The sequence below is a fragment of the Canis aureus genome, chromosome 4, assembly GCF_053574225.1.
Source record: "Canis aureus isolate CA01 chromosome 4, VMU_Caureus_v.1.0, whole genome shotgun sequence".
NCBI classification, from domain to species: Eukaryota; Metazoa; Chordata; class Mammalia; order Carnivora; family Canidae; genus Canis; species Canis aureus.
This window is the reverse complement of record NC_135614.1, coordinates 29621199-29644409: the sequence shown is the minus strand read 5'-3', so window position 1 is coordinate 29644409 and position 23211 is coordinate 29621199. Positions and strand designations below refer to the sequence as shown.

The 23211-nt window shown below is 50.5% G+C and overlaps 1 protein-coding gene and 1 long non-coding RNA gene across 7 annotated transcripts in view; one reads left to right on the top strand and one right to left on the bottom strand.

The window, feature by feature from the left end:
* The window catches only part of POLR3A (RNA polymerase III subunit A), a 50554-nt gene extending 31594 nt beyond the window's left edge, over window positions 1-18960 (top strand). Inside the window, exons 19-32 of one of the 2 annotated variants that reach the window (XM_077895162.1) lie at window positions 57-194; window positions 2114-2284; window positions 3204-3317; window positions 4405-4440; window positions 7811-7897; window positions 7986-8068; window positions 8625-8795; window positions 9515-9608; window positions 9775-9867; window positions 11313-11477; window positions 11961-12125; window positions 12235-12366; window positions 13642-13774; window positions 15459-18960. In XM_077895162.1, the coding sequence (XP_077751288.1) occupies window positions 57-194; window positions 2114-2284; window positions 3204-3317; window positions 4405-4440; window positions 7811-7897; window positions 7986-8068; window positions 8625-8795; window positions 9515-9608; window positions 9775-9867; window positions 11313-11477; window positions 11961-12125; window positions 12235-12366; window positions 13642-13774; window positions 15459-15607 (1731 nt within the window). In that variant the 3' untranslated portion in view covers window positions 15608-18960. The remainder of the gene's footprint in view (window positions 1-56; window positions 195-2113; window positions 2285-3203; window positions 3318-4404; window positions 4441-7810; window positions 7898-7985; window positions 8069-8624; window positions 8796-9514; window positions 9609-9774; window positions 9868-11312; window positions 11478-11960; window positions 12126-12234; window positions 12367-13641; window positions 13775-15458) is intronic. The other variant, XM_077895163.1, reaches the window with a different exon arrangement.
* Window positions 18961-20678: 1718 nt separating this feature from the next.
* On the bottom strand, window positions 20679-22989 carry LOC144312421 (uncharacterized). Of its 5 annotated transcripts, none has more exons than XR_013377888.1 (3): window positions 22540-22989; window positions 21890-22414; window positions 20679-21780 (listed from the first exon to the last, which is right to left on the bottom strand). It is a non-coding gene; the product is annotated as an uncharacterized LOC144312421 (long non-coding RNA). The 5 variants fall into 5 exon arrangements; XR_013377885.1 differs by having other exon boundaries at window positions 20681-21723; window positions 22530-22989; XR_013377884.1 differs by having other exon boundaries at window positions 20681-21723; window positions 22540-22988.
* Window positions 22990-23211: the final 222 nt, after the last annotated feature.

Below are 23211 nucleotides of genomic sequence, written 5' to 3'. Positions count from 1 at the left end.
TAAAAGGGGTTTCTTTTTTTGTCTGATTTTTCTCTTTTTCCCCCACCCCGCTTTAGCTCCCAGCTGCCAAAGGCTTTGTGGCAAATAGCTTTTATTCCGGCTTGACACCAACAGAGTTTTTCTTCCACACAATGGCTGGCCGGGAAGGTCTCGTCGACACAGCTGTAAAGACAGCAGAAACAGGGTACATGCAGGTAATTGGAGAAAATGTAGGCCATTCACAATGGAGCAGGACAGGGTTCTGAGGATTTTGACTGCAGAGTGTTTACATATTTTGTACTTGAGCTGTAATGTATCGGGTCTTAGTATTTAAAAGGGAAAATTGAGAGAGGTGGGTGCCCTAGAAATAAGCAACATAAAAAGGTAACATGTTCGCTTCATCTCATGTGCCTCGGGCCAGAACCACACACACCAAAGCTCTACTGAGAACATGGACTGGAAGTGCATTCAGGGACACGTCATTGAGCCTCACTGGGCCTCTGTGTCCTCATACATGAAGATGGGGATGACACTGAGAGGACTCTGCTTCTCACTAGGCAGCTCTTTGTGTGACCCACTATTAGTATAATTTTAACTGACACCAAGAACTTACTCCAGTGCCCACAGGAGGGCTTGGCCACTTGGAGGAATGGCTCTTTCTCTATTGTTTGCACAGTTCCAGGATAATAGGCTCAGGCAGCCAGAATGAAACCAGAGGGCTTCCCAATGCCTATGCTTCTCCAACCGCCATAAAAATACCCCTAATGGCAGAGGAGTGAGAACACATCCTGACTTTGTTCTTCCATAAGACCACAAGCAAAGGATTTCTTTTCTTTCTCTATCATTTTCTACTGTTCTCTATGGTCTGTGTTTGCTTTTACATTTTTTCAATGTTTTTGTCTTATAACACGAGGTGAAGTTAAATCTCGCAGTTGCTGGGCCATGCACTTACTGCAGCTTTGTGTCCCCTTTCTCCTCACTGGACCCCAGTTTGAAAAGCACAGCCCTTTGCAGGCTGGGAGAGCAGGACTGATAAACCAGAGATGTGAGTGAGTGAGCCAGAACAAACAAGGTTGATGAGGGTGGGAGCGGACTTGAGTCAGTAGACTGCGATTTCCATAATCTCTTCTGTACGTGTGTATTTTCATCGATACTTCTCTTTTCATTATCTTGGGATGGGAAATTGCCCTTCAATTTTGGAGTGTGCTGCTTTTGTCAGAAACCCAACAGACTGTGAAGTGCTTTTTACCACTCTTGCCAGAATGTCTTGACTTCATTTTTTTTACTTTACCTATTTGAAGTAGAGAGTATGACTTTCCCAGAGCAGTGTGTTAACCTAGAACAAATTTGTTCTGGCATGAGGGATTTTTGTTTTGAAGTTGCCTAGAGGAAGATTTCTCTCTCTAATTCACTGAACCACCATTGCTGGCTGGAGTGTTCTGCTAGTGGAAGGTTCTCCCTAAGCAGATTTGAGGAATGGCTGCTGCCTGCTGGTTCAGACACAATGCTGTCCCTGTTCTCTCTTCTTCCCCCTGTGTCCCAGAAGAGGGCCTGCACCTGATCCTCTGTAATTCATATTGAAGTCCACAGGGGTCCTGGATTAAGTTGTGTTTAGAAATGCAAAGCCATTGCATTAATTTATACTGTAGGGAGAAAGAGGGAAGGCAAAACAACCTAGGATAACAGCTAGTATTTGCAGAGTCCTTTGGGGGTGATGGGGCTTAAATAGCATGTACTCTAAAATACACTAAAGTGTGTGGAAGGGGCGGTGGGCAGAGGGAGGTAGCTGGATGACAGGCACTGAGGAGGGCACTTGATGGGATGAGCACTGGGTGTTATATGTTGACAAATGGAATTTAAATTTTTTTTTAAATGTACTAAAGTGCAAGATGTTGGAACATATTCTAGACCCCCCTGCACAGGCTGTCTGGCCACTTTTGGGCTTGTTGTTTTGTGTGTCAGGGGACTCTTTTTAAAGAAATTTCTAATAAAATGTTTTAATAGGCGAAGGTACCTTGAAAATACTTTGAATAGGTGTAATAACCTTGAATGTTATAGCATTGCAGATCCCATCCTCTGCATATGACTAGTCTTCTCAAAGAGGCATTTGTTTCCTCTCCTTCTTTTCCTTTAGAGAAGGCTTGTCAAGTCCCTTGAAGATCTTTGCTCACAGTATGACCTGACAGTCCGAAGCTCTACGGGTGATATTATCCAGTTCATTTATGGGGGAGATGGCTTGGATCCTGCAGCAATGGAGGGAAAAGATGAACCGTTAGAGTTCAAAAGAGTTCTGGACAACATCAAAGTAAGATTTAGCATTATATCTGGGGTTAGAGTGTTTCTGAAGACGTGTGTTTAGAATGGAGGTGTCCTTTGGAGCTTCAGACACAGTTAATGCCTCAGTTGTATCTACCTAGGCACTGGGTTAGTATTTTTCTTCTTGTGTTATTCTATGTAATTTTCCCAAATATTAAGGGAAGGTATTTTTTCAGTTTCAAAGACTAGCATTGGTAGTGACTCAATGCACAGAAGAGGGCTTTGGGTTTCTCTCTGTCTAGTGAAGCATGTTACAGTCCAGTGTTAAAAATCATGGGTATTGAAAAGCAAGCTTTACTTTAAACTTTTATTAAAGCACATACTTAACTAGGGATATAATTTAGAACAACCTTTTCAGAAGGTAGCTTGACAATACTGATCTGAATTTAAATGTGTGTCTTTTGACCCAGTAGTTCCACTTACAAAAATTTGCATTACAGAAATTATCTAAATGTGCCAAGAACGTTTTTCCAGCATCATTTATAGTAAAGGCAAACCATCAGTAGAGTATAGGTCAGATACATAGTGGTTTGACCATATATTAGGGTAATATGCAGCCATTAAAACTTTGAGAAAAATCCCATGAGCTTGGGGGTGGGAGAGTATTTTCACTCCCGAAATGTTTGGGTGTTTTTAAAAACAACAATACAAACTTTTAATGCAAATCTGGGGTGAGGTGAAGGCTGAGGAGTAATGGAACAATACCCACTGTTCCACAAGTCTTTGTGTGAGATGAAGTGGGTTTATCCTGTTTCCACCTCCATACTAAAGGTAGAATGTAAAAGACGTTTTGAAAGAAAAAAAATCATGGGTTAGTAAGAGCTTGCTCTTAGAAAAATTATTTTCTTATAAATTATTTCACTTGGTCGCCGCCATACACATCACACTGTCTGTTTTTGATACTCGAGGCAGTCTTCCCGTGTCAGAGCGAACCTGCACTAAGTAAAAATGAACTGGTCCTGACCACTGAATCAATCATGAAGAAGACTGAGTTCCTCTGCTGCCAGGACAGCTTCCTGCAGGTGAGTTCTGCCCCTGGTGGGTGCACCCAGCCTGGCCATCACCAAGAGATTGTTGCCAAATGCCAGCAGGTGGATTTTATGAGCAAGAGGTGGGAGAGAGAGGGTGTTAAGGGTGTTTTTTCGTTAAAAATTTCAGGACTGAAAAAAAACAATTTCAGGACTGGCCCAGGCAAAATGTCAACCAGCCAACATGAAGAATTTATGTCATGTCCTTCCCAGTGTATGTCTCTCACCCAAGCGTCTCCCTGCTAGAAGAAAAATAATTGCTTTAGAGAACTGAATTTTTTTTTAACCTTGTCCCTATCAGCCCCTTTACCCACTTCCCCATCTCGAGGGACCAGTCCTTCCCACAGTCATTGTGAATCCTAGTGTTTTTTTTCTAGTGATGGTATTTTATTTCTAGTTTTAGTTTTTAAAGATTTTATTTGTAAGTAATCTCGACACCAACACAAGGCTCAAAACTCATAACCCAGAGATGAAGCATCGTGTGCTCTACCCACAGAGCCAACCAGGTGCCCCTAGTGGTGGTGCTTTAAATAGCTCTCCCTGTGATCATAGTGTGGATCGGAAGTTCATGGAGTCAGCCAGACCGCCGCCTCCTTCCAGGGAGCTGTTACCTTGATAGTCTCTGAAGGTTTTTTAGATTGTTGGTTTTTTGTTTTTTGAATTTTGCTGACCTACTCAAGCAGCTCTTTCCTGTTTATAATCATGGTTATGATCAAAAGCAGAGGAATACAGAAACCAGTCAATGGTTGCCTTTGTGTACTGATCAGTGACTCAGTGCAGCACAAAATCGGCAGGAATCTGTCCCTTTCATACATCAAAAATGACAGCAGTAAAGTGAGACTTCAGTAAAAATGTTTTAGTTAAGGAAGCTCATGATTCTTTTCATAAGTTGAAGTATGAAAGGGGAAAGAGACTTTTCCGGATTTTATTAAGTTTAAAATCCACACTATGACTGGGCTGAGTGCCTCTGTTTTGTTTTTACAGATTTTCTTACTCTTTTCTTTTTAAACAAATGAGAATTGTGATTTGGTTTTTATACATGATTATATTCACTTATTTACTTTTCTGTTTATCCTCAAAGACCTTAACTGAGACAGGCTATGAGAAATATAACGAGGTACCGCCCTGAGCATGCTGGGAATGCTGAGCATAGGGGTGAATTGTGCAGCAGTCCGGCTGTTGGCCAGCCCCAGACTCCACAGGCTCTGTCTCACTTCTGGCACACGTGGCTTTCCTATTCGTCATTCTGGCTCCTTTCTTGCCTTTGACAGGGTTTAACGAGTACCCCCCTGACCAGCAGCGTGTGCTTCCTTAGCAAGCACTCCTTCTAGCCCTCAATACAGGTCACACGCCTCATGGGTCCTGGGGACATAAAGATGACTAAATGTTTCCATGCCTTCCAGGGGCTCACAATCTAATGAACTCAGGTCCAAAATCCAGTGGCCAGAACAGATTTGTCTGAGCCCCTTCTGTGTTCTCCATCCCCAGCCTGTGCCAGAGCCGAGGCCCGCCAGAGGCCACTGCCCATGCTCACAGATGTGCTGTGGAGTGAGTGTGAGAACTTAACTGCTGGTTAACCGTGTGATTAATAGCCTGCCAGTTGCTATGTTGTGAGTTCTTTTCAGTATGCATGGGTTTATTCAACTGAATTCTTAGTAGCTTATTTCAGTTTTTATTTCTATACAGTGAGTTTGGTTTTTTTTTAACCTAGTTTTCAGAAAATCAGCCCTAACTTTTGTGTAGGGAAAGTTGTTCCTTTCAGCAAAGCCACTAGAAGCATGTCCATTAGGGTGGTAGCTAAATGACCTCATTTCCAGTGCCTGAGCTGGGGAATGGTTTTAGGTGCGTGGTCTTTGACTCTTGCCTGTGGAGTTCCTCGGATGAAAATCCCCTGGGTCCACACCGCCACAGGCTCTCACTCTGGTTCCGCTGGGCCAGCAGTGGGGCAGCCTTTCACAGCTGGCAGTCAGCAGCTGGCCCTGAAGGACACAACTGCAGCCAGACGAGTAGGCTGGGGGAGGAAATCACTCATGTGAAAGAGGCTCTTTGCACTGAATGATGCAGAGGGAAAATGAGGTGGCCGCAGGTACGAGTGCCTTTGAGCATTCCTGCTGTTGAGCAGAGCCGTGCCAGGAGAGATTGTTGCACTGCCTTCTGCGGTCTGGTTCCCACCTCTGGTTTGCAGTCACTGACTAAAAGTGTACTCTCAACCTCACAATCAGTAAGTAAACCCGGAGAGCTTAGCTTCTCTTTGAGAAGAGTTTCTTGAAAACTTTTAAGATCTCGTAAATTAATAAAAAGTCCTTTCTGTGTAGATTGATGACTAAAGGGCATAGTACCCCTCACACGTATTCCAGACTTTCTCAAGGAGAAGGAAGAGAGTTGGCCCACGAGCAGTCATCATGAGAGAGCCACGTTCATGCACAAGAGATAGCCAGAGTATGATGGACCTCGAGCAGCCCTTGGTTATCTGGGCTCCAAGGAGACAGAAAGTGCCAGTGGGCGGCAAAGATGACATTGCATAAACCCCTGCCCAGGAGCAGTCCTCAGAGAAAGCATCTGACTTCACGGAGAGGCCCATTGCCTTGGCCAAGCCCGTGACCTCCCTGAGCCCCTCAGTGCCCGCTGCTCTAGAGCAATGGGGTTAATGCCACGCCTCCTCACAGAGAGGCCTCACTCTGCCAGGCAGCAGCTGACTGGGAAGGGCCCCTGAGCCAGGGACCATGTGGATAATGCTAAGGCTATTTAAAATAAGAACATTAAGTATTAGGGTTTTTTTGCTTTCAGAAAATATAGTAGCTAGAAATTGCTAGGTGGTCTGTGGGAGGCTAAAGAGACTTATTTTTGCAAGGTTAAGATAGAACTGGACTCTCCTAAGTTTTAAGCTCTCTGGGTGTCCATCAGATTTTACTTTTGTAAGCATGGGCTTCTGATTCCATCTGCTTTAAAATATTTGTTTCAGACAAAACACATTTTCAGCTCTGTGATATAGACTGAGTAGACTTTGGGTAGGGGACATGTTGGTCTTCTTTTCGGGGTCACTCAGCCTGCCTTGGAATCAAGAAACAGGACTTCGTGAAGCTTTACAGCCACCACAATATGCCCTCCACCCTTGGGCTGTCTGCGTATGTAGATCTGCCCTCAGCCAGCCACATAGGGCAGCTGGGTGCCTGCAACGGCATTCAAGAGTGACAGTTAAGCTCACTGCCCCTGCTATTTGCCCAAAGTCAATGAGGAAAATTTATATTCCCAGGATAGCGGTTGAGGCGAAGTGGGGTCTAATCACTCTTTCCCATATTCTCAAAAATAATCCTGGATCAAACTAGAGTGGCAGATTGCCAGCCCCCAGGCCTCTGTCACAGTGGCCTCCAAAGACCTGCTGTCACTGTATAGCGTGTGCCATCCACTCACCTGGAAGTACACTTAGAGTCAGTATCACAGCGCTTGACGTGTGAGCCCCTGGGAGCAAGGCTTTGATGGGCATAGCTCACTAAAGGCCATCACCCCTTCTGTAAGTTCTCCGTGAGTGCTGGTTAATCTGGTTCTAGATCCTGGTTCTAACGGTGCCCATAGGCCTGCTTTTAGGCAGAGATACATCACAAATTATATAACAAATAGATTTTCCCCCTTTGAACGGTTGCCAGAAAACATAGGTCTGTGGCCTCCAACCTTGCCCTGTGCTTCCTCCACATGATGTCCTTGTCACCTTCCTTGCTACCATCCTGGTCTTAGAGTGCTACTCTGAAATACAGAGAGGACCACAGACACACTGGTTTCTTCTTCCCAGCCTGGTTTCCAGGAATTCTTATGAATTGTTGGGAAGTGAAAGTGAGACCGGGGGGTTGGGGTGATGCAGAGGTTGAGGGTCAGAGAGACAACAAGAAGCAGGGATTTGGGAGTGTCTTCTCTGAAATGAAGGCAAGCTGAAACCACGGGGTTTTTCTGTTGTTTTGTTTAGTTTTGTTTTTTAAGATTTATTTATTTATTCATGAGAGACACAGGCAGAGGGAGAAGCAGGCTCCCCGCAGGGAGCCCAGTATGGGACTCAATCCTGGGACTCTGGGATCACACCCTGAGCTGAAGGCAGACGCTCAACCACTGAGCCACCCAGGCATCCTGAAACCATACATTTGTATATATTCTGTACAAAGCTATGCTTTAGCTTACACTTAAATTGACCATAACTTCAGAAGAAAGCCTCAAAGGTAAGCCCGTTTAGAGACGGCAGGTTTGTAAGTGTACAGTTGCAGCTGTTCCGAGCTGGGTGAATGCGGGTGTCGGGTGCTCAGAGAGCAGTGGAGAAGGCGGCTGTGTCGGGCTCCTGGCGGCGCTCCTGCTGGCTGTGCAGGGGGCTACACGGAACGGGCAGGGCTGTCACCAGCCATCTCAAAACTGGCAGGCTCACCACATTCCCAAAGTTTGTAAAACAAACAGCCACCCACACCCCTAAGAAATACACAACTGATGTTTGCTGTGTAATCTTGCAGGAAATAAAAAATTTCGTTAAGGGCATTTCTGAGAAGATCAAGAAGACCAGAGATAAATACGGCATCAATGACAACGGCACAACAGAGGTAACGCTTGTCTTCCCTGACCGGCTCAGGTGCCCTCCTGGGCTCGGGTACCTCGGCCTGACTCTGCACTTGGTTTCTGTCCTTCCAGCCCCGTGTGTTGTACCAGTTGGACCGGATCACCCCCACCCAAATCGAAAAGTTCCTGGAGACCTGCAGGGACAAGTACATGAGGTACAGATGCCAATTTTCTTAGACTGCCAGGTGGTCGCAGGGGGCTCCTGTCCTTCCCCTTCCCCACTGGAATGCGGTCCTGCCCCAGCACCGCCAGCCACTGCCAGCATTTAAGCAGGGTCTTTCACCTCTGCTTAGGGCTCCAGTGGGGAGGCAGGCTGGAGGCTCGGGGATGTGGAAACAAGTGCGAGGACACTTCTGAGTGTCCTCCCCTCATGGAGTGACCACCAGTATATTTGGCCAGTGCCAGCTGCTCCGTCAGCACCATTTGTTAGCAGAGCTCTGGAGCGTCTCCAGGCAGTCGATGTTTAAGCCCAGACCACAAGTAGCGCATCAATGTTTGTTGTTGGACCCATCGACTGTTGCGCCCCCCCACCCCCGTCTGCACCTCTGGCTGTTCTGTGCCAGGTTTTTCCTGTCACAAGCACAGCCTGCCTCAGAGCGTATTCCCTCTTGACTCTGATGACACCTGCGTTTTTTTCTTTGGCAAGGAGAGAACCAACAGCCTCTTCCCGACAGTCTTGCAGAACTATTCTTCTGTACGCTTACCTTCTAGGGCACAGATGGAGCCAGGTTCTGCGGTGGGCGCGCTGTGTGCCCAGAGCATTGGCGAGCCGGGCACCCAGATGACCCTGAAGACTTTCCACTTTGCAGGTGTGGCCTCCATGAACATCACCCTGGGCGTGCCCCGGATCAAAGAGATCATCAATGCTTCCAAGGCCATCAGGTGCCCATCTCCATCTCCCTTTTGTTCCTGTGCCGCCTGTCGTGGGATTCTCTTACGACGCTACTCTGCTGGGCAGTCCTCTAAACTCTGGTGGCATGCTCGCCTTAATCAGATCTGGGGTTTTAAAGATAAGTCAAAACTGGGTACCGTCAGAAGTGAGGCAGTGGTTCTTTATGGCTACAGGTAACATGAAAGAAACATAAAAAATGACTGGAAAGGCCATATCAATACGTCTGCATAGATTTAAACTTCAGATGTTATCATTCCCAGCCGAAGCCTGACTGGAGAGTCTGTCACTTGGCCATAGTCTGTGGCCATAGTCTGTGACTCCCTAGTGATTTCGTGGTAGGGTTTGTAGGTCGTCTGAGACTAGAAAAGATAAAAATACATTACAGTGCATTCTGTGACCTAATTGTGAACCACCTGTGATCTGAATCCACCAGAGTGATTACATATAGCGTTCAATGAAGGAACATGGTGCTTGGATCTAGAGCAGCAACTGTAGGGATCCAGGGTGAAAGTTGTCTCCTTCACTGATGAGTGGGTTGCTTCATGAGTTCTAAATATAGTCTGGCTAAGAGTGTCTGCGAAGCCCCCAGTACATGTGCTGGGAATGGCAGTCGCTATGCATGTTCGGATTCCAGTAGTGCCTGGACTTCCCCCAGCAGTGGCCTCCCAGCAGGCTCGGGGCTATAAGCACTGCCCCTGTCCTTTCTCAGCACTCCGATCATCACGGCACAGCTGGATAAGGATGACGACGCGGACTACGCCCGCCTCGTGAAGGGCAGAATTGAGAAAACCCTCTTGGGAGAGGTAAGGAGAAATCCTCTTGGTGACGCGAACACTGGAGCAGCAGCTGTCAGGCACGCGCTCGTACACGCCAGCTGTGGAGAGCTTACCGGGCAGCAGGGCCACGTAGCCTGTGCTCTTTGGAAAGGCGAGAGCAACTATGTAACATTCTGATCTTTTGACATGACAGATTTCGGAGTATATTGAAGAAGTATTTCTTCCAGATGATTGCTTTATCCTCGTCAAGCTCTCCCTGGAACGGATCAGACTTCTGAGACTAGAAGTGAGTCATGTAATTAAATGTGGGCAGGAGATCATCCTCTCTGAGTCCCAAGATGGTCACTGATAACCTGGGGCAGGAGCTAAGTGGGGCATGAGAAGCATTGCAGAGGCTTCACTGGGTTTCTGTTTTATAAGGGTCTGTCGTCGCTTCCCATTCTCTTTCTGAACCTGACCCTGACATACAGACTCCCATCTAAAGACACAAGGAGGGGCACCTGGGTGGCTCAGTCTAAGTGGCTGCCTTCAGCTCAGGCCGTGATCCCACGGCCTGGGCTCCCTGCTCAGCGGGAAGTCTGCTTCTCCCTCTTCCTCTGTTCCTCCCCCTTTTTATGCTTTCTCAAATAAATAAAATTTTAGGGATCCCTGGGTGGCGCAGCGGTTTGGCGCCTGCCTTTGGCCCAGGGCGCGATCCTGGAGACCCGGGATCGAATCCCACATCGGGCTCCCGGTGCATGGACTCTGCTTCTCCCTCTGCCTGTGTCTCTGCGCCTCTCTCTCTCTCTCTCTCTCTCTGTGACTATCATAAATAAATAAAAATTTAAAAAAAAAATTAAAAAAATTTTTTTAAATAAAATAAATAAAGACACGGAAAATTGTTGTAGTTTTGTGAGGCCGTGATACCCATTTGCTATGACACAACATTAGAGGGTCTGGCAGGAGCGTAGGGCCGCCTGTGTCTTGCTCATCTGTGAGCGCCCAGCATGAATGTTGTTGGCCAGGTGGACTAGTCTGGCTTAGTATTACTGGTGTTCACAGACAGGTAAAGATTCAAAGATTGTCAGCCATTGTCACAGACTAGCTGAGGCAAGGATGCAAACTGAGTAACTTCCTGGCATCTTCCTCTTCCTCTCAGGCAGTTGACACCCATCCTGGCCACATTGTGTCTCAGCCCATTCCCTCACGTACCAAGCTTGTGTTGCCCATAGACTGTGAGTCTAGAATTGAGCAGCCAAGTCTCCAGGTTGGGGGCTTCTGTAGCCCAGCTCTGGCCGTCTGCCTTGTGGCTCTTGTACCAGAAGGACCAGGTTGTATCAAGGAACGTGGCATATGAGCAGTTGGCGGTGAGGTCAGGTAAAGAGGAGGCTTTGCTGACACTTTAAATTGTCCTGCTCTCCAGCCTCCCCGCCTCCTGGAACCACCTCGGCCCCTGCATGTGTAGCTATGCATGGAACATGCATTTTCAGTGGGGGCAGACCGTTGGGGTAAGGGGAGGTTGTGAAGAACATCTCTTCTGTTGGTAAGTGAGGTAGGTGTACATATGCGGTACATAAGCAAATACACAAAATATCTTCGTATTAAATTTTTATGGTGAGGAATGCGATTAGGGGAAAAAATGAGGCTTGTCAGGGGGCAATGATGGAAAAAGGCCAAGAAACACTGGAATCAAAGCCTTCGTACCTGTCAGTAATGTCCTGGGCACTTGGCCCATGTCTGGCCACCTTGCAGGTGAACGCTGAGACGGTGCGGTATTCCATCTGCATGTCCAAGCTCCGCGTGAAGCCTGGCGATGTGGCTGTTCACGGCGAGGCTGTGGTGTGTGTCACCCCCAGAGAGAACAGCAAGAGCTCCATGTACTACGTGCTGCAGTTCCTGAAAGAGGATCTCCCCAAGGTGAGACCAAAGTCCCCTCTTGGAGGCCCCACCCAGTCTACTGCCTGGAGGTTTGTAGAGGGAAAGATTGCGTTTACCTCTCGCCCCACTGAATACCCAGGTGTCAGGTGGCCTAAGGACTATGTCACTATGGGGACTTCTGTTTTGCCACATCCCTCTGGAATCAGTCGGGTTTTTCCCATCTTCGCCTTGACGCACCAACTCTGCCTCTTAGATTCTTGTCCGTTCTGTCGGAAAACTGAGGTCGAATGTGTCACAGTCCCCTGATGTTGTGCTTTCTCCCTAACCCCAATGGCACACGGGCACTTATTTAGGTTTGGTTTGTTCCTGATAAACCCCACTGAGAAGCAGGATGGTTAAGGTGACAACCCAGGCATGACGTTCCCAGTTCTCACAGCCCGTGTGGTTTCTGAGGCTAGCTACCATGGTGGTGGGGGCTGTGGGCCCTGCAGGGCCTTGAGACTCCTCTGTCTCCAAGTCCAGGTGGTGGTACAGGGCATCCCAGAGGTTTCCAGAGCTGTCATCCACATCGACGAGCAGAGTGGAAAGGAGAAGTACAAACTCCTGGTGGAGGGTGATAACCTGCGGGCCGTCATGGCCACCCACGGTGTGAAGGGCACCCGCACCACCTCCAATAATACCTATGAGGTACAGCTCATGGCCAGGGTCACATCGCGATTGGGCAGAGGAGGACATAGGGAGGACTTGGGGCGACAAGCCGGAAGAGGCTGCTTCCACTCACCCTGGCTCTCTGTAGGTGGAGAAAACTCTGGGCATCGAAGCTGCCCGGACAACTATCATCAACGAAATCCAGTACACAATGGTCAACCACGGCATGAGCATTGACAGGAGGCACGTGATGCTGCTGTCTGACCTGATGACCTACAAGGTTCGTGGGGAGGGTGCAGCGTGCTGGGCTGTCTCCCACCTGCCTGGAGCACACACGGCTGTGATAACCACCACTAAAATGGCATTGGATGTCACCATCGCTCAAAAACTTTGATTTTTGACCACCCAGCATGTGGTCGGGTCGGGCCAGGTGTTCTGGTGACATTCCAGTATGACACTTGTAACCTCATGGCAGGAGGTGGGATATTATTTTTGTCCTTATTAGAAATATCATCCTAGAGGCAATCTGGCCATTGCCAAAAGCCCAGGGAGGTCCATGACAAACCTAGGTGTGTATTTCCTATTGAACCCATTCGTCACGCTTCTGTAGCCATTTCCAGGTGAAGGATAAGTTACCGTGATCTGAAGGGGAAGCTAGCTGGGAAGTGAGGCTGCTCGTTCTCTTTTCCCACGAAACGAACCCATTCCCCGTAGTAGTGCCGTAAGGTTTTCACGAGGCCGCCCCATAGGCACCTGTACCTGAGGACGGACGGATCAGAACCGTGTGGGACAGTGACCCATTTCCTCTGCCCTGTAGTAAAGCCTGGCACTTTTAAGTCTGGCTTTCTGGTCTTAGTCTTTTCACATGCATCATGTGACGCAGCGACAGTGAGTAGTGGGCATGCGGGTTTTATCCTGTTTCATTTAACATTATGACTATTTCCCGTGTCACATGGTTTTTATAAGAATACTTTTTTTTTTTGTTTTGGTGTTTTTGTTTTTAAAAGATTTTATTTATTCATGAGAGAGGCAGAGGGAGAAGCAGGCTCCCTGCGGGGAGCCCAATGCGGGACTCAATCCCAGAACCCCGGGATCACGCCCTGAGCCAAAGTCCCCACACTCAACTGCTGAGCCACCCAGGTGTCCCATAGGTATACTTTTTTAAATGATGGTGCAGCGTTTGCTTGAAAGAAAGCACCTACATTTACTTAACTCTTTCCCTACTCTGAGGCTTTTAAATTATTTGAGTGTGGAGTTCTTGGAGCTGTAATAAACATCTTCAGAAGTATTCTCTTTTTTAAAACTTAGGTTCTTTATTTTAGCTCTGATTTTGTGACTCTTCCTTCTGCCAGCATGTGGCTGGAAGTGTGAGGCTCCCTGGAGCCGCCATCCCAGGGGGACAGGCCGCTGTTGGGGTCCTCTCCAGACCTGAGGCTGACTTGAACAGCTGCTTCGCCCATCTGTGCTTATTCTGTGGAGGGGCTGCAGGGGGTGTGCGTAGCTCTGGGCCTCTGGGGAGTGTGAGTACCCCCTGACTCCTCCCTCCCCGATGCAGGGTGAAGTCTTGGGCATTACGAGGTTCGGCCTGGCCAAGATGAAGGAGAGCGTGCTCATGCTGGCCTCCTTTGAGAAGACAGCTGACCATCTCTTCGATGCCGCCTACTTTGGGCAGAAGGACTCCGTGTGTGGTAGGTTGCCTGTTTCTTGGAGCTTCACTACAGGGCCTTTGTGTTTCACAGCTGAGACCATGGCTAGGGTTTCCCAGGAGGTGAGGACGCTGAATAGGCACAGCTCTTATGTTTTAGGAATAAAGTCACAGATGATGGGATTGGAAGCAAGTGATCTTTTCCCTCCAGAGCCTGGCTGTGGCTCCCTGCACCCCCTCCTCCGTGAGGAGGCTTCTCTGTCAGTACAGGCAGCTTTGGGGCCACGAAGAAAAGATCACCCCTGGGCATCAAGGAGTGTTTCTGAACCTTGGAGTTGACAGCCGCTCAGATCCTGCCCCTGCTGTGTGGTGCCAGGGCTGACAGCAGAGGGACAGCATCCAGTGCCCCTGCTGCTGTGACCCCCAAGAAAGAGCCGCCGGGCCCAGCACCGTGCATACACTTACCTCTGCACATCTGTAAGGGACAGGTTTAAACCCTTGCACGAGTAGAACACAGGACTGGCTGGCTTGTGGACGAGTCTCGCCCCACACCGGCCTCCTCCCCACAGCACACAGCACATCTGGGACACCGGCCTGGGAGACAAGAGTGGTGCTGCTGCCCGGCCAGCTCTTCCTTGGGTCCCGAGCTGAATGCCTACTGTCCTACCCTTTCTCATGCAAGACCCTGCGGGCCTGAGGTGGGGGTCCATGGGGTGCTCAGCAGCCCATCCCAGGTTACATTCTCATCAGGCCCCCGTAGGGATTCCCAGCCTGACCGCCGTCCCCACCACCAGAGCTCTGCTTCCTAGCGGCCATTTCCTGCCTCCTCCCTGAGTCTTACATGGACTTGCCCACCAGGCGGTGGTCAGGTGGAGCCCCCGTCAGGGCACGAACCTCCACTTTGTTCTAAGGTTCTAAGATTAACTATCCTTCCAGAAGGGACACAGATTGCAAATAGAGGGAAAGAGAAATTGGTCTGCCACTTTTAAGATAATGAGGGTCAGAGGAAAGAAAAGGGAACAGATTAGGACAGGATAACAGGACAAGGCAAAAGTAAGAGTGAGTGTCCTTGACAGTGGGACCAACAGCCAGCCCCACAGCCACAGCCGCTGCCCCCTGTGTCCACTGCTGAGCTCCCCGGGGGCCTGGCACAGTCACTCAGAAATCTTCTCGTCCCTTTACAGTGTTGTTAACTCCGTGTCAGCCCTCGGTAGGTGTTGGTCTTTAGCTTGGTGCTTTGTCTCTGGTCTCCTGATGCACAAAGCCCAGAACGTAATAGGCAAGCTCTTGCTTATTGGGAGCCGTGAGTCTGATCCAAAGCTGGAGTGGAGTTGGGAGAAACAATCTTCCGCATCACCATACTCCAGTCTCTGTGCAGGGGCCTTGCCTTCCCTCAGGGCTGTGGGTTTCCAAGGCACAGGCGTGCTGTTAAGCCTGACCCAGCCTTGACCCCTGAACACAGGGAACAAGTTTCTACCGCTGTTTCCAAGGGGGAATTGGCCTCTACTAGTCAGCCTGTTTGCTTCTCTTCTGGGCCCTAAACTAAGGAAACGTTGGGTAGTGAAGTTAGGGCTTCCTGAGCATCATTTGGTATCCTTGCTGGCTACGTTTAGTGCTCTTGAAGGCGAGCCTACAGAGCAGCTGTGCTCAGACTAAGAGGAAGCTGCTGGGCCGGTAGCCCCCCGTGTGTTGAAAAGCCATCTAATACCCTGCTTGGTTGGTTTCAGGGGTGTCTGAGTGCATCATCATGGGGATCCCCATGAACATTGGAACTGGGCTCTTCAAGCTGCTGCACAAGGCTGACAGGGACCCAAGCCCTCCCAGGAGACCCCTGATCTTCGACACAAACGAATTCCACATCCCTCTTGTCACATAGTCCAGGGAAGAGGAGACCATTCCTGACCTCGGCAGCTTGTCCCGTCTGGAAAGAGGCCGAGACTGACATCTGACATAGAGAGCTTGTGTTCCCCACGACAAGGCCTGACATCCCCATTGTGCTGGCAGTCAGAGGAGGCCTCCGTGTCCCTGAGAGCAGCTCGCCCGGGCCCCTGATCACACCACAGGCCCTGGTTGGGAGGACTGAGGTTTGTCTGTTTGAAACCCTAGCCTTATAAGGAGACCCTGGCCAGGCATCTTTACTCATTCTCACTTCACCCTTCCAACCATCCGCTTTCAGGAGGATCACACCATGACCCAGAGCCAGCTGTAAGCCCCAAGACCAGGGCATAGCCTTGGTTTTTCTGTTCCTCAGTCAGGTTAGAATCTCTAAACATGGCCTACTCATGTAAATATTGTCACTATTATTTATTTGTTCGTTTTGAAGAATTTGGAGTTGTTATTATTTTGGCTTTACTTTGAAAGCAAGAAGCTATAGAAACCAAGAAAGCCAGCATTGAAGTATCACTGGAAAAACTGGTTAAGCAGATGCTACCACCTAGGATTTGTAACGGAGCTGAAACCGTCACGAGCCCAAGCTGCTCTGAAACATCTTTTACAGACATGTCTGGCCACCCCGTTGTTTTCTGTCTACCTCTGACCTCCATGTGGGGGACCATGCCTTGTGACAAGAGGGGTCCCATTCTTCCTGGCCGATAGAAGCCTTGCCAGAGTTTGGAGCCCACGGCAGGGGACTGGCAGTGTGCATGGAGGTGATGGGTGAGGCTGGTCCAGGCCCCTGCACTGCCTGGGCGGTGACCACACGCCCCTGAGGTATCTGCAGGTGCTGAACTATGGCCTAAAAAGTGCCCTGGGGGCAGTGGTGGGGTGGGGGCCTTCCAGCACACAGGCAGCCAGCCACCAGTTGTAAGGGTTGAAAGGGCCAGCAGGACAGGAAGGGAGGAGGCCCACAGGATGGAGAATCCCCTGGAGCTGGCAGTGTGCCCGCTGGGGAAGAGCAGGCTCCTGAAAGAGTAGCTCTCCTATAACAGTCGAAAGCACCTATCAGGCTAGGAGGAGAGCCAGCAGGTATCCCAGGATGACCCACAGGGCATGTGATGGGGCTCTGTGCATCGGAGGAAGGAGATGTGCATAGCTCATCCTAGAGAGTGGAAGGAAGGGGTGTGCTGCTGGAGATTGTGATTCTTTGTACTGAATTTGCTCTGTAAGATTGGGCCTGGGCCATGGAGAACTGGTGTGGCTGCCCCCTGTACTCCCTTTGGAGAATGTTCCGTGAAGCCTGCCCCTCCCTTCCCTACCCAGGACCAAGTCCCACCGCTCTGGCTCTTTCCTCTTCACCAGGGAGCCCTGGAGAACCAAGGCTTTTTAGTTGGGAATGAGATTATAGTGAAAGTGGGGTTTTGACCCTATTTTCTGGCTCCATGCACCTGAGAAGTGCTACTTCTGAAATGACATCACTGATTTCTCTCACCCAGTCCAGCCCCTGGGAGAAACATCAGCCCCAAATGAAGAGATATGAGTTTATTGTTGAGGGAGAAGATGGTTTGGCTGAGTAAAGAGGAGGATGTGGGTGCTGGGGGGAGTAGGGAGGCACTCAAGTTGTAGTGCATAGAACCACCCTTTGATTCTTCCGACGTTCTCTAGCTGATTTCCAAAGTTCTGAGTTACAGCTGCTAAGATTCGTGTAACCGTTGGCCCTGGGGTCTGTGTTAGAATGAATACTTTCTCTCCCTTACTGCTGTGATTCTGAATTCAGAATTCCTGACCTCAGTCTTTGGCCATTCTCTGGTTTAAAATTCTATTAAAGTTAGTTTGGTCCTGTGATCTCCCTGCATACATAAGGTTGACTTAAAAACTTCTCTTAGGGTGAAAAAGTGTCACTTTTCACGTTGCACCACCACCACCGCCACCCAGTATTTTTGAACTGAGCTAGCCTGGTTTGCAACCAAGGTTAAGCCTGTTAACAGACCTCTTCAGGGTTGCCACCTGGAACCTCACCATGGGCCTCACTTTTCTCCTACAACCTGCCGAGGACCAGAATGTCATAGCTGCCATCCTGAAAACCTGCCTGGGAAGTAACTGCTAGAACACACATGAGAGCTGTGTGAGGGTGGGCTCCGACAGGAGGGAGCACCAGCGCCCACCTTCCTCTCTGTGACACATATTGGAAGTGGGGAGGAGAGCTGGTGTGCGCTGCTGAGAGTAATAAAGATGGTCCCGCCAGGAGCCTCATCCCGCTTGAGCGAGCCCAGGTGAGGTGGTGTGATTGTGCAGCGTGCAGGCATGGGGCACGTGTAGATCAGCGGGTGGCATTCTGGGAACAGAAGGGTCATGTGAAGGAGCGTACCACCCAGCCTGTGACCAGGTGTCCTGCTGAAAGGGTCCTCATAGTACTGGCAGCCCTGCTGGGACCACTGGGGGCAGCTTTGGCTGGTAGACCTTACTGTGTGTTCCGTCGGAGGGTATTAAAATGCCTGCCCCCCCCCCCCCCCCCCCGCCCCAGGGCAGCCCAGGTGGCTCAGCGGTTTAGTGCTGCCTTCAGCCCAGGGCCTAGTCCTGGAGACCCAGGATTGAGTCCCACATCGGGCTCCCTGCGTGGAGCCTGCTTCTCCCTCTGCCTGTGTCTCTGCCCCTCTTTCTGTGTCTCTCATGAATAAATAAATAAAATCTTTTAATAAAATGCCCCCCAATGGGATAATCTGCCCTGGAATTGGGCTTTTTTTGATTTTTTTTAATATATTATTTATTTTGTGGGCAGCCCAGGTTGCTCAGCAGTTTAGTGCCACCTTCAGCCCAGGGCCTGATCCTGGAGACCTGGGATCGAGTCCCATGTCGGGCTCCCTACGGGGAGCCTGCTTCTCCCTTTGCCTGTGTCTCCTCTGTCTCTCTCTCTCTCTGTGTTCCATGAATAAATAATAAAATAAAATATTTTAAAAATATATTATTTATTTTGAGAGTAAAGCATGAGCAGTGGGGAAGGGCAGAGGGGGAGGAAGCAGCAGGGAGCCCAACGCCAGGCTCGATCCCAGGATCCCAGGATGACGACCTGACCCAAAGGCAGACACTTAACTGAGCCGCCCAGGCACCCCTGGCATCGGGCTTTGTGCAAACCCAGAACTCACACACGAGACGCAGAGAGCAGTGTCTCCAGAGTAAGCTCAGTACAGGTTGGGACTTCACTCTGGGCCTGTTGGGGGAAGAAATAAGAAAAATACATTTAAATTGTCTCATCCATTAGCAAATTTGTATTTCTGACCAGTGATCTCTCCAGTGCTTTGCCTTTTCTACATCTTTGTGTACAAGGAGATTAAAATAGCAATTGACACAGTTACAGCCCCTGCTTGTTCACTTTGGAGGGGGAGACGTTCTGGAGTCTCTCGGTGTCTGTGTTGGAGTCAAATCATGGCACTGTGTTTCTGTTTCAGGGTTTATCCATGTGTATTCACATTGGCTTATGCCTGATTGAATCTGAAACCATATAATGATTTTTCTTGAGTTTTTGCTGCCACTTGACAGAACTCTGCTTTTTTTTAGGAAAACTGAAAAGAGGAGAACTTACTTTATATATAGGGGTAGCAGTTCATCCTTGTGGGTTGTGAAACAAGGCGGCTGGCGTACGTATGGGCTCTGCTAGAATAATGTCCCCTGCCACCAGCCGGCCTGTTGGGCGCTGGAGGGTCAACAGTGAGTGCCTGCCCCACCCCTGCTGTGTAGCTGATGCAAACCCAGTGGGACATAGTGCAGTGTCTCCTAAGCCTGCGATAGAAGTGCCACCCAGCTAGTAGCATCCAGTGCCTTGCTTAACTGTTCTTCAGCTCATTCAGCTAATACGGGCCTGCTGTGTTCTGGGTACTAAAAGAGCAGGGAGAAAAGGCTAGGGAAAGGGACTGACGGTTGGCAGTCGTGTGGCAGAGGTCCTGAACGTTTTAATTTGAGCCATAAAGTAAATGTGACCTTGTAAGTTGTGGGTAGTAAGACCAAGGTGGCTCAGCGTCTTTAGAGAGGTGGATATTGGTGTATTTACTTATATGCGTTTATTAAATAATAAGGTGTCCATCCCATGGCTGGGCCTTTTTTCTCTTTAAAAGAGAGGTTACAGGTGCCTGGGTGGCTCAGCGGTTGAGTGTCTGTCTTCGGCTCAGGTTGTGAACCTGGGGTCCTGGGATGGAGTCCCACATCGGGCTCCCCATAGGGAGCCTGCTTCTCCCTCTGCCTGTGTCTCTGCCTCTCTTTGTGTCCCTCATGAATAAATACATAAAATCTTTAAAAGCCAATACATACATACATAAAAGAGATTATGGCACTTGGGTGGCTCGGTCGGTCTGGCATCTGCCTTGGGCTCAGGCTGTGATCCTCGAGCCCCGGGATCCAGCCTCGCAGCGGGCGCCCCACTCCGCAGGGAGTCTGCTCCTCCCCCTGCCCCTCCCCCTCTCCGCGCTGTCTCTCAATCTTTAAAAAAATAAGAGAGGTTACCATTTAAAAGTAGTCCGTAAAGACTCTTAAGAACCTGGTCATACAGAACATGGAAGACTCCTAACTCTGGGAAACGAACTAGGGGTGGTGGAAGGGGAAGTGGGCGGGGGGTGGGGGTGTCTGGGTGATGGGCACTGAGGGGGGCACTTGACAGGATGAGCACTGGGCGTTATTCTGTATGTTGACAAATTGAACACCAATAAAAAATAAATTTATTTAAAAAAAAATAACCTGGTCATAATGGTCGCCTCCAGCAACAGACCCCATTCGAGGACAGAGGTGTTTCCCGGCCGTGTGCCCTGGGCCTGATGTCGTCCTCCCGGGGGAATCGCCCGGCCGGACGGTCGCGAAGCTGCCTTTGGCCTCCAAGCGCTCAAGCGCCGCGTCCCCAGGTAGCCGAGCCGGCGGCCCTTCGGCTGCACAAACCGGGTGTGCGGCAGTGAGATGTCCTACTGGGATGAGGTGACCACAGGGCCTCCTGCCCACGTGGCCAGAAATGTCCAGACTTTCTCTGCCTAAGAGAGGTGATCCCGGGGTCCTGGGATCGAGTCCTGCGTGGGCGCCTCGAGGCAGGCGCGTTGCTCCCAGCCTCCCCTGGGCCGGCTCTGGGCCCGGCCTGCCCCCGCTCTGCTGCCCAGCAGGAGAGCTCCCGAGGCCTCCACCATGGGCTTCCCATCAGGGAAGCTAGAAGCCCCAAGCAGGACTCGATCCCAGGACCCCGGGGTCACACCCTGAGCTGAAGGCAGATGCTCAACCAGTGAGCCACCTGGAAGCCCTGGGGTTTCTTTTTGTTAATTCCTTGTTCTGATTGACAAAGGTCTGAATATCTACTCCCCACCCAGCCCCTCAGAAGAAAGGCTGAGACCCTGACCCCTTCATTCCCACTTTTTTCCCTTTCTGGCAAATTTTAGGCCTGAGACTTTTTGTTTTGGCTTGGTGGTTGTGTTCTTCTTTGTTTTTATTTATCTATTTTTGGCTTGTTTTTTTTTGTTTTTTAATAAACTGACATTTTAATTACGCATTCCTGTAGCAGGCTGTGCCGAATGCTTCTGGGCTGATGGAGAGTGTAACTGTCAAACACGCGTCCGATAACCCTGATTGTTGCTCACCTATACCACCAGGCGCCGGGTATTAAGTGTGGACAAAATGTCCATGGCCCCTTACCCTGTGGACTTCATCGAGGCACAGCCCTGTCCAGCACAAATGTGCATCCTTTTAAATTTTCTGGCATGCACACATTTTTTTAAAAAATGGTAAACTTAATGTTAACAATGTTTTATTTAACTCAACACATCTGAAATATGATCTCAGCGTGTAATCAGTATAAGAATTATCAAAAAGATATTTTACATGCTTGACGTGGAGTATTCAAAATCCTGTGTATGTTTTATACTGCACGCCACGTCCCAGGTTCCGTGAGTGCAGTAGGCACATGTGGCCAGTGGCTGTTGCTGACATTGGAAAGCACAGGTTAGGGGGAGAGCGCCCTAACTAGGCCATCAGACCCGGTGCTGAGCCAGGGAAGAGCTAGGGTGGTGGAGAAGACTCTAGAGGCTGGCCTGGAGCGGGCATCAGAGGAGGGTACACCTGAGGACGTGGAGCGGGCATCAGAGGAGGGTACACCTGAGGACGGCCAGAGCAAGGGTGCTCCAGGCAGAGGGACTGGGACACGGGGAGCCCCTGTGGAAGGGGCCACCAAAGGACACATCTCAGACACCTCCAACTGCCACGGTTGCTAAGCCCGGGCTCAGGGAGCGTCTGGGGCTGGCCACCCGCCTCCCCCACTCACCGTCCAAGGAACTTCCCCGGGAACACCTCGGGGGCTTGGACTGTCCAGGAGTCGTGTTCTGTGGCCCTGTCACCTGGCTCCAAATCCCAGGCCTATTGAAAAGTAGATGATCTGCACTCTGATCCCCACTAGGCAGAGAGAGGCTAGTGTAGACAGAGTCTGGCCTCCAGCAGCTCTTTGGCTTGGAGTAGGAGCTGCTGCGTAGGCCGCGTGCCTGCGGGCGCGCTTCCAGACTCCATTCCTGCAGGAGGGATCCTTGTCCGGGGTGAGCCCGAGGTGAGGAGGGTCACGGCCCTGCTCCTTTCAGGCGGCTCCACCACCAAACAACAGGTCTGACCAACTCTCCACAAACAACTGAGGTTGCAGGGGCGCCGGGGGCTCAGCAGTTGAGCGCCGGCCTTCGGCTCAGGGTGCGACCCCCCTGGGTCCTGGGATCGAGTCCCGCGTAGGGGTCCCCGCACAGAGCCTGCTTCTCCCTCTGCCCGTGTCTCTGCCTCTCTCTCCGGGTCTCGAATAAATAAAATCCTGAAAAAAAATCCGAGTCGGGCTGCATACCCTAGCCACCCGAGGCTGGCCTTAGGAATGCAATACACCAGAACCCCCGACAGACTCCCCGCTCTGCCAGAGACCCCGCCAGCACCCGCCAGCACCAGGGTTCGGGTTGCTGCTGGAGACCGCTGGTCCGCTGGTCCGGGGGAGGCGGCCGGGCGCCCAGACTCAGGTAGCCGCCCTGCCTGGCGGGAGCGCGCTGCCCGCTGTCGCTGTCCCCTTCCTAGCCCCAGGGCCAAGTCCGGCCTGCCTATCGTGGGGACTTCATGGACCGTGTCTCGCGTGGAACGGAACGGAAGCTCCGTGAGGGGGTGGTTGGCTTTGCTCCCATCACAGCCGGAGCCCCAGAGCCGCGGGGCGCACAGTGAACCGGATTCCCTCTCGGTTCCCTCTTGGTGTTCAGCAGCGGGGAGGGCGGCCCTCGGATGCCCTCCTGGCCGCCTCTGTTCAAGGACGGCGACTGTCCCCCCTTCCCCAAAGCCTCCCCATCTTTGGGGCCCCTGGCGGCACTAGAACCAGGGGCCCGGGCGGAGCGCCTCCCGCCTCCAGCCACCCCCCTCCCCTCCCGCTCCCGCCTGTAGGCCTGGGCCCCAAGCCCGGCCCCAAACCGGAGAGCCGGAGCCAAGCACTTCCAGCATATACCACGGCGGGTGATTTATTTAAGGGTCTCCAGATAATCACTTAAGTGTCACCATGGCAACCTGAAGAGTTGCCATGGAGATCGGAGTAGGAAACGTCCCCATGGAGACCCCTGGGAGACTCTCTAGGAAATC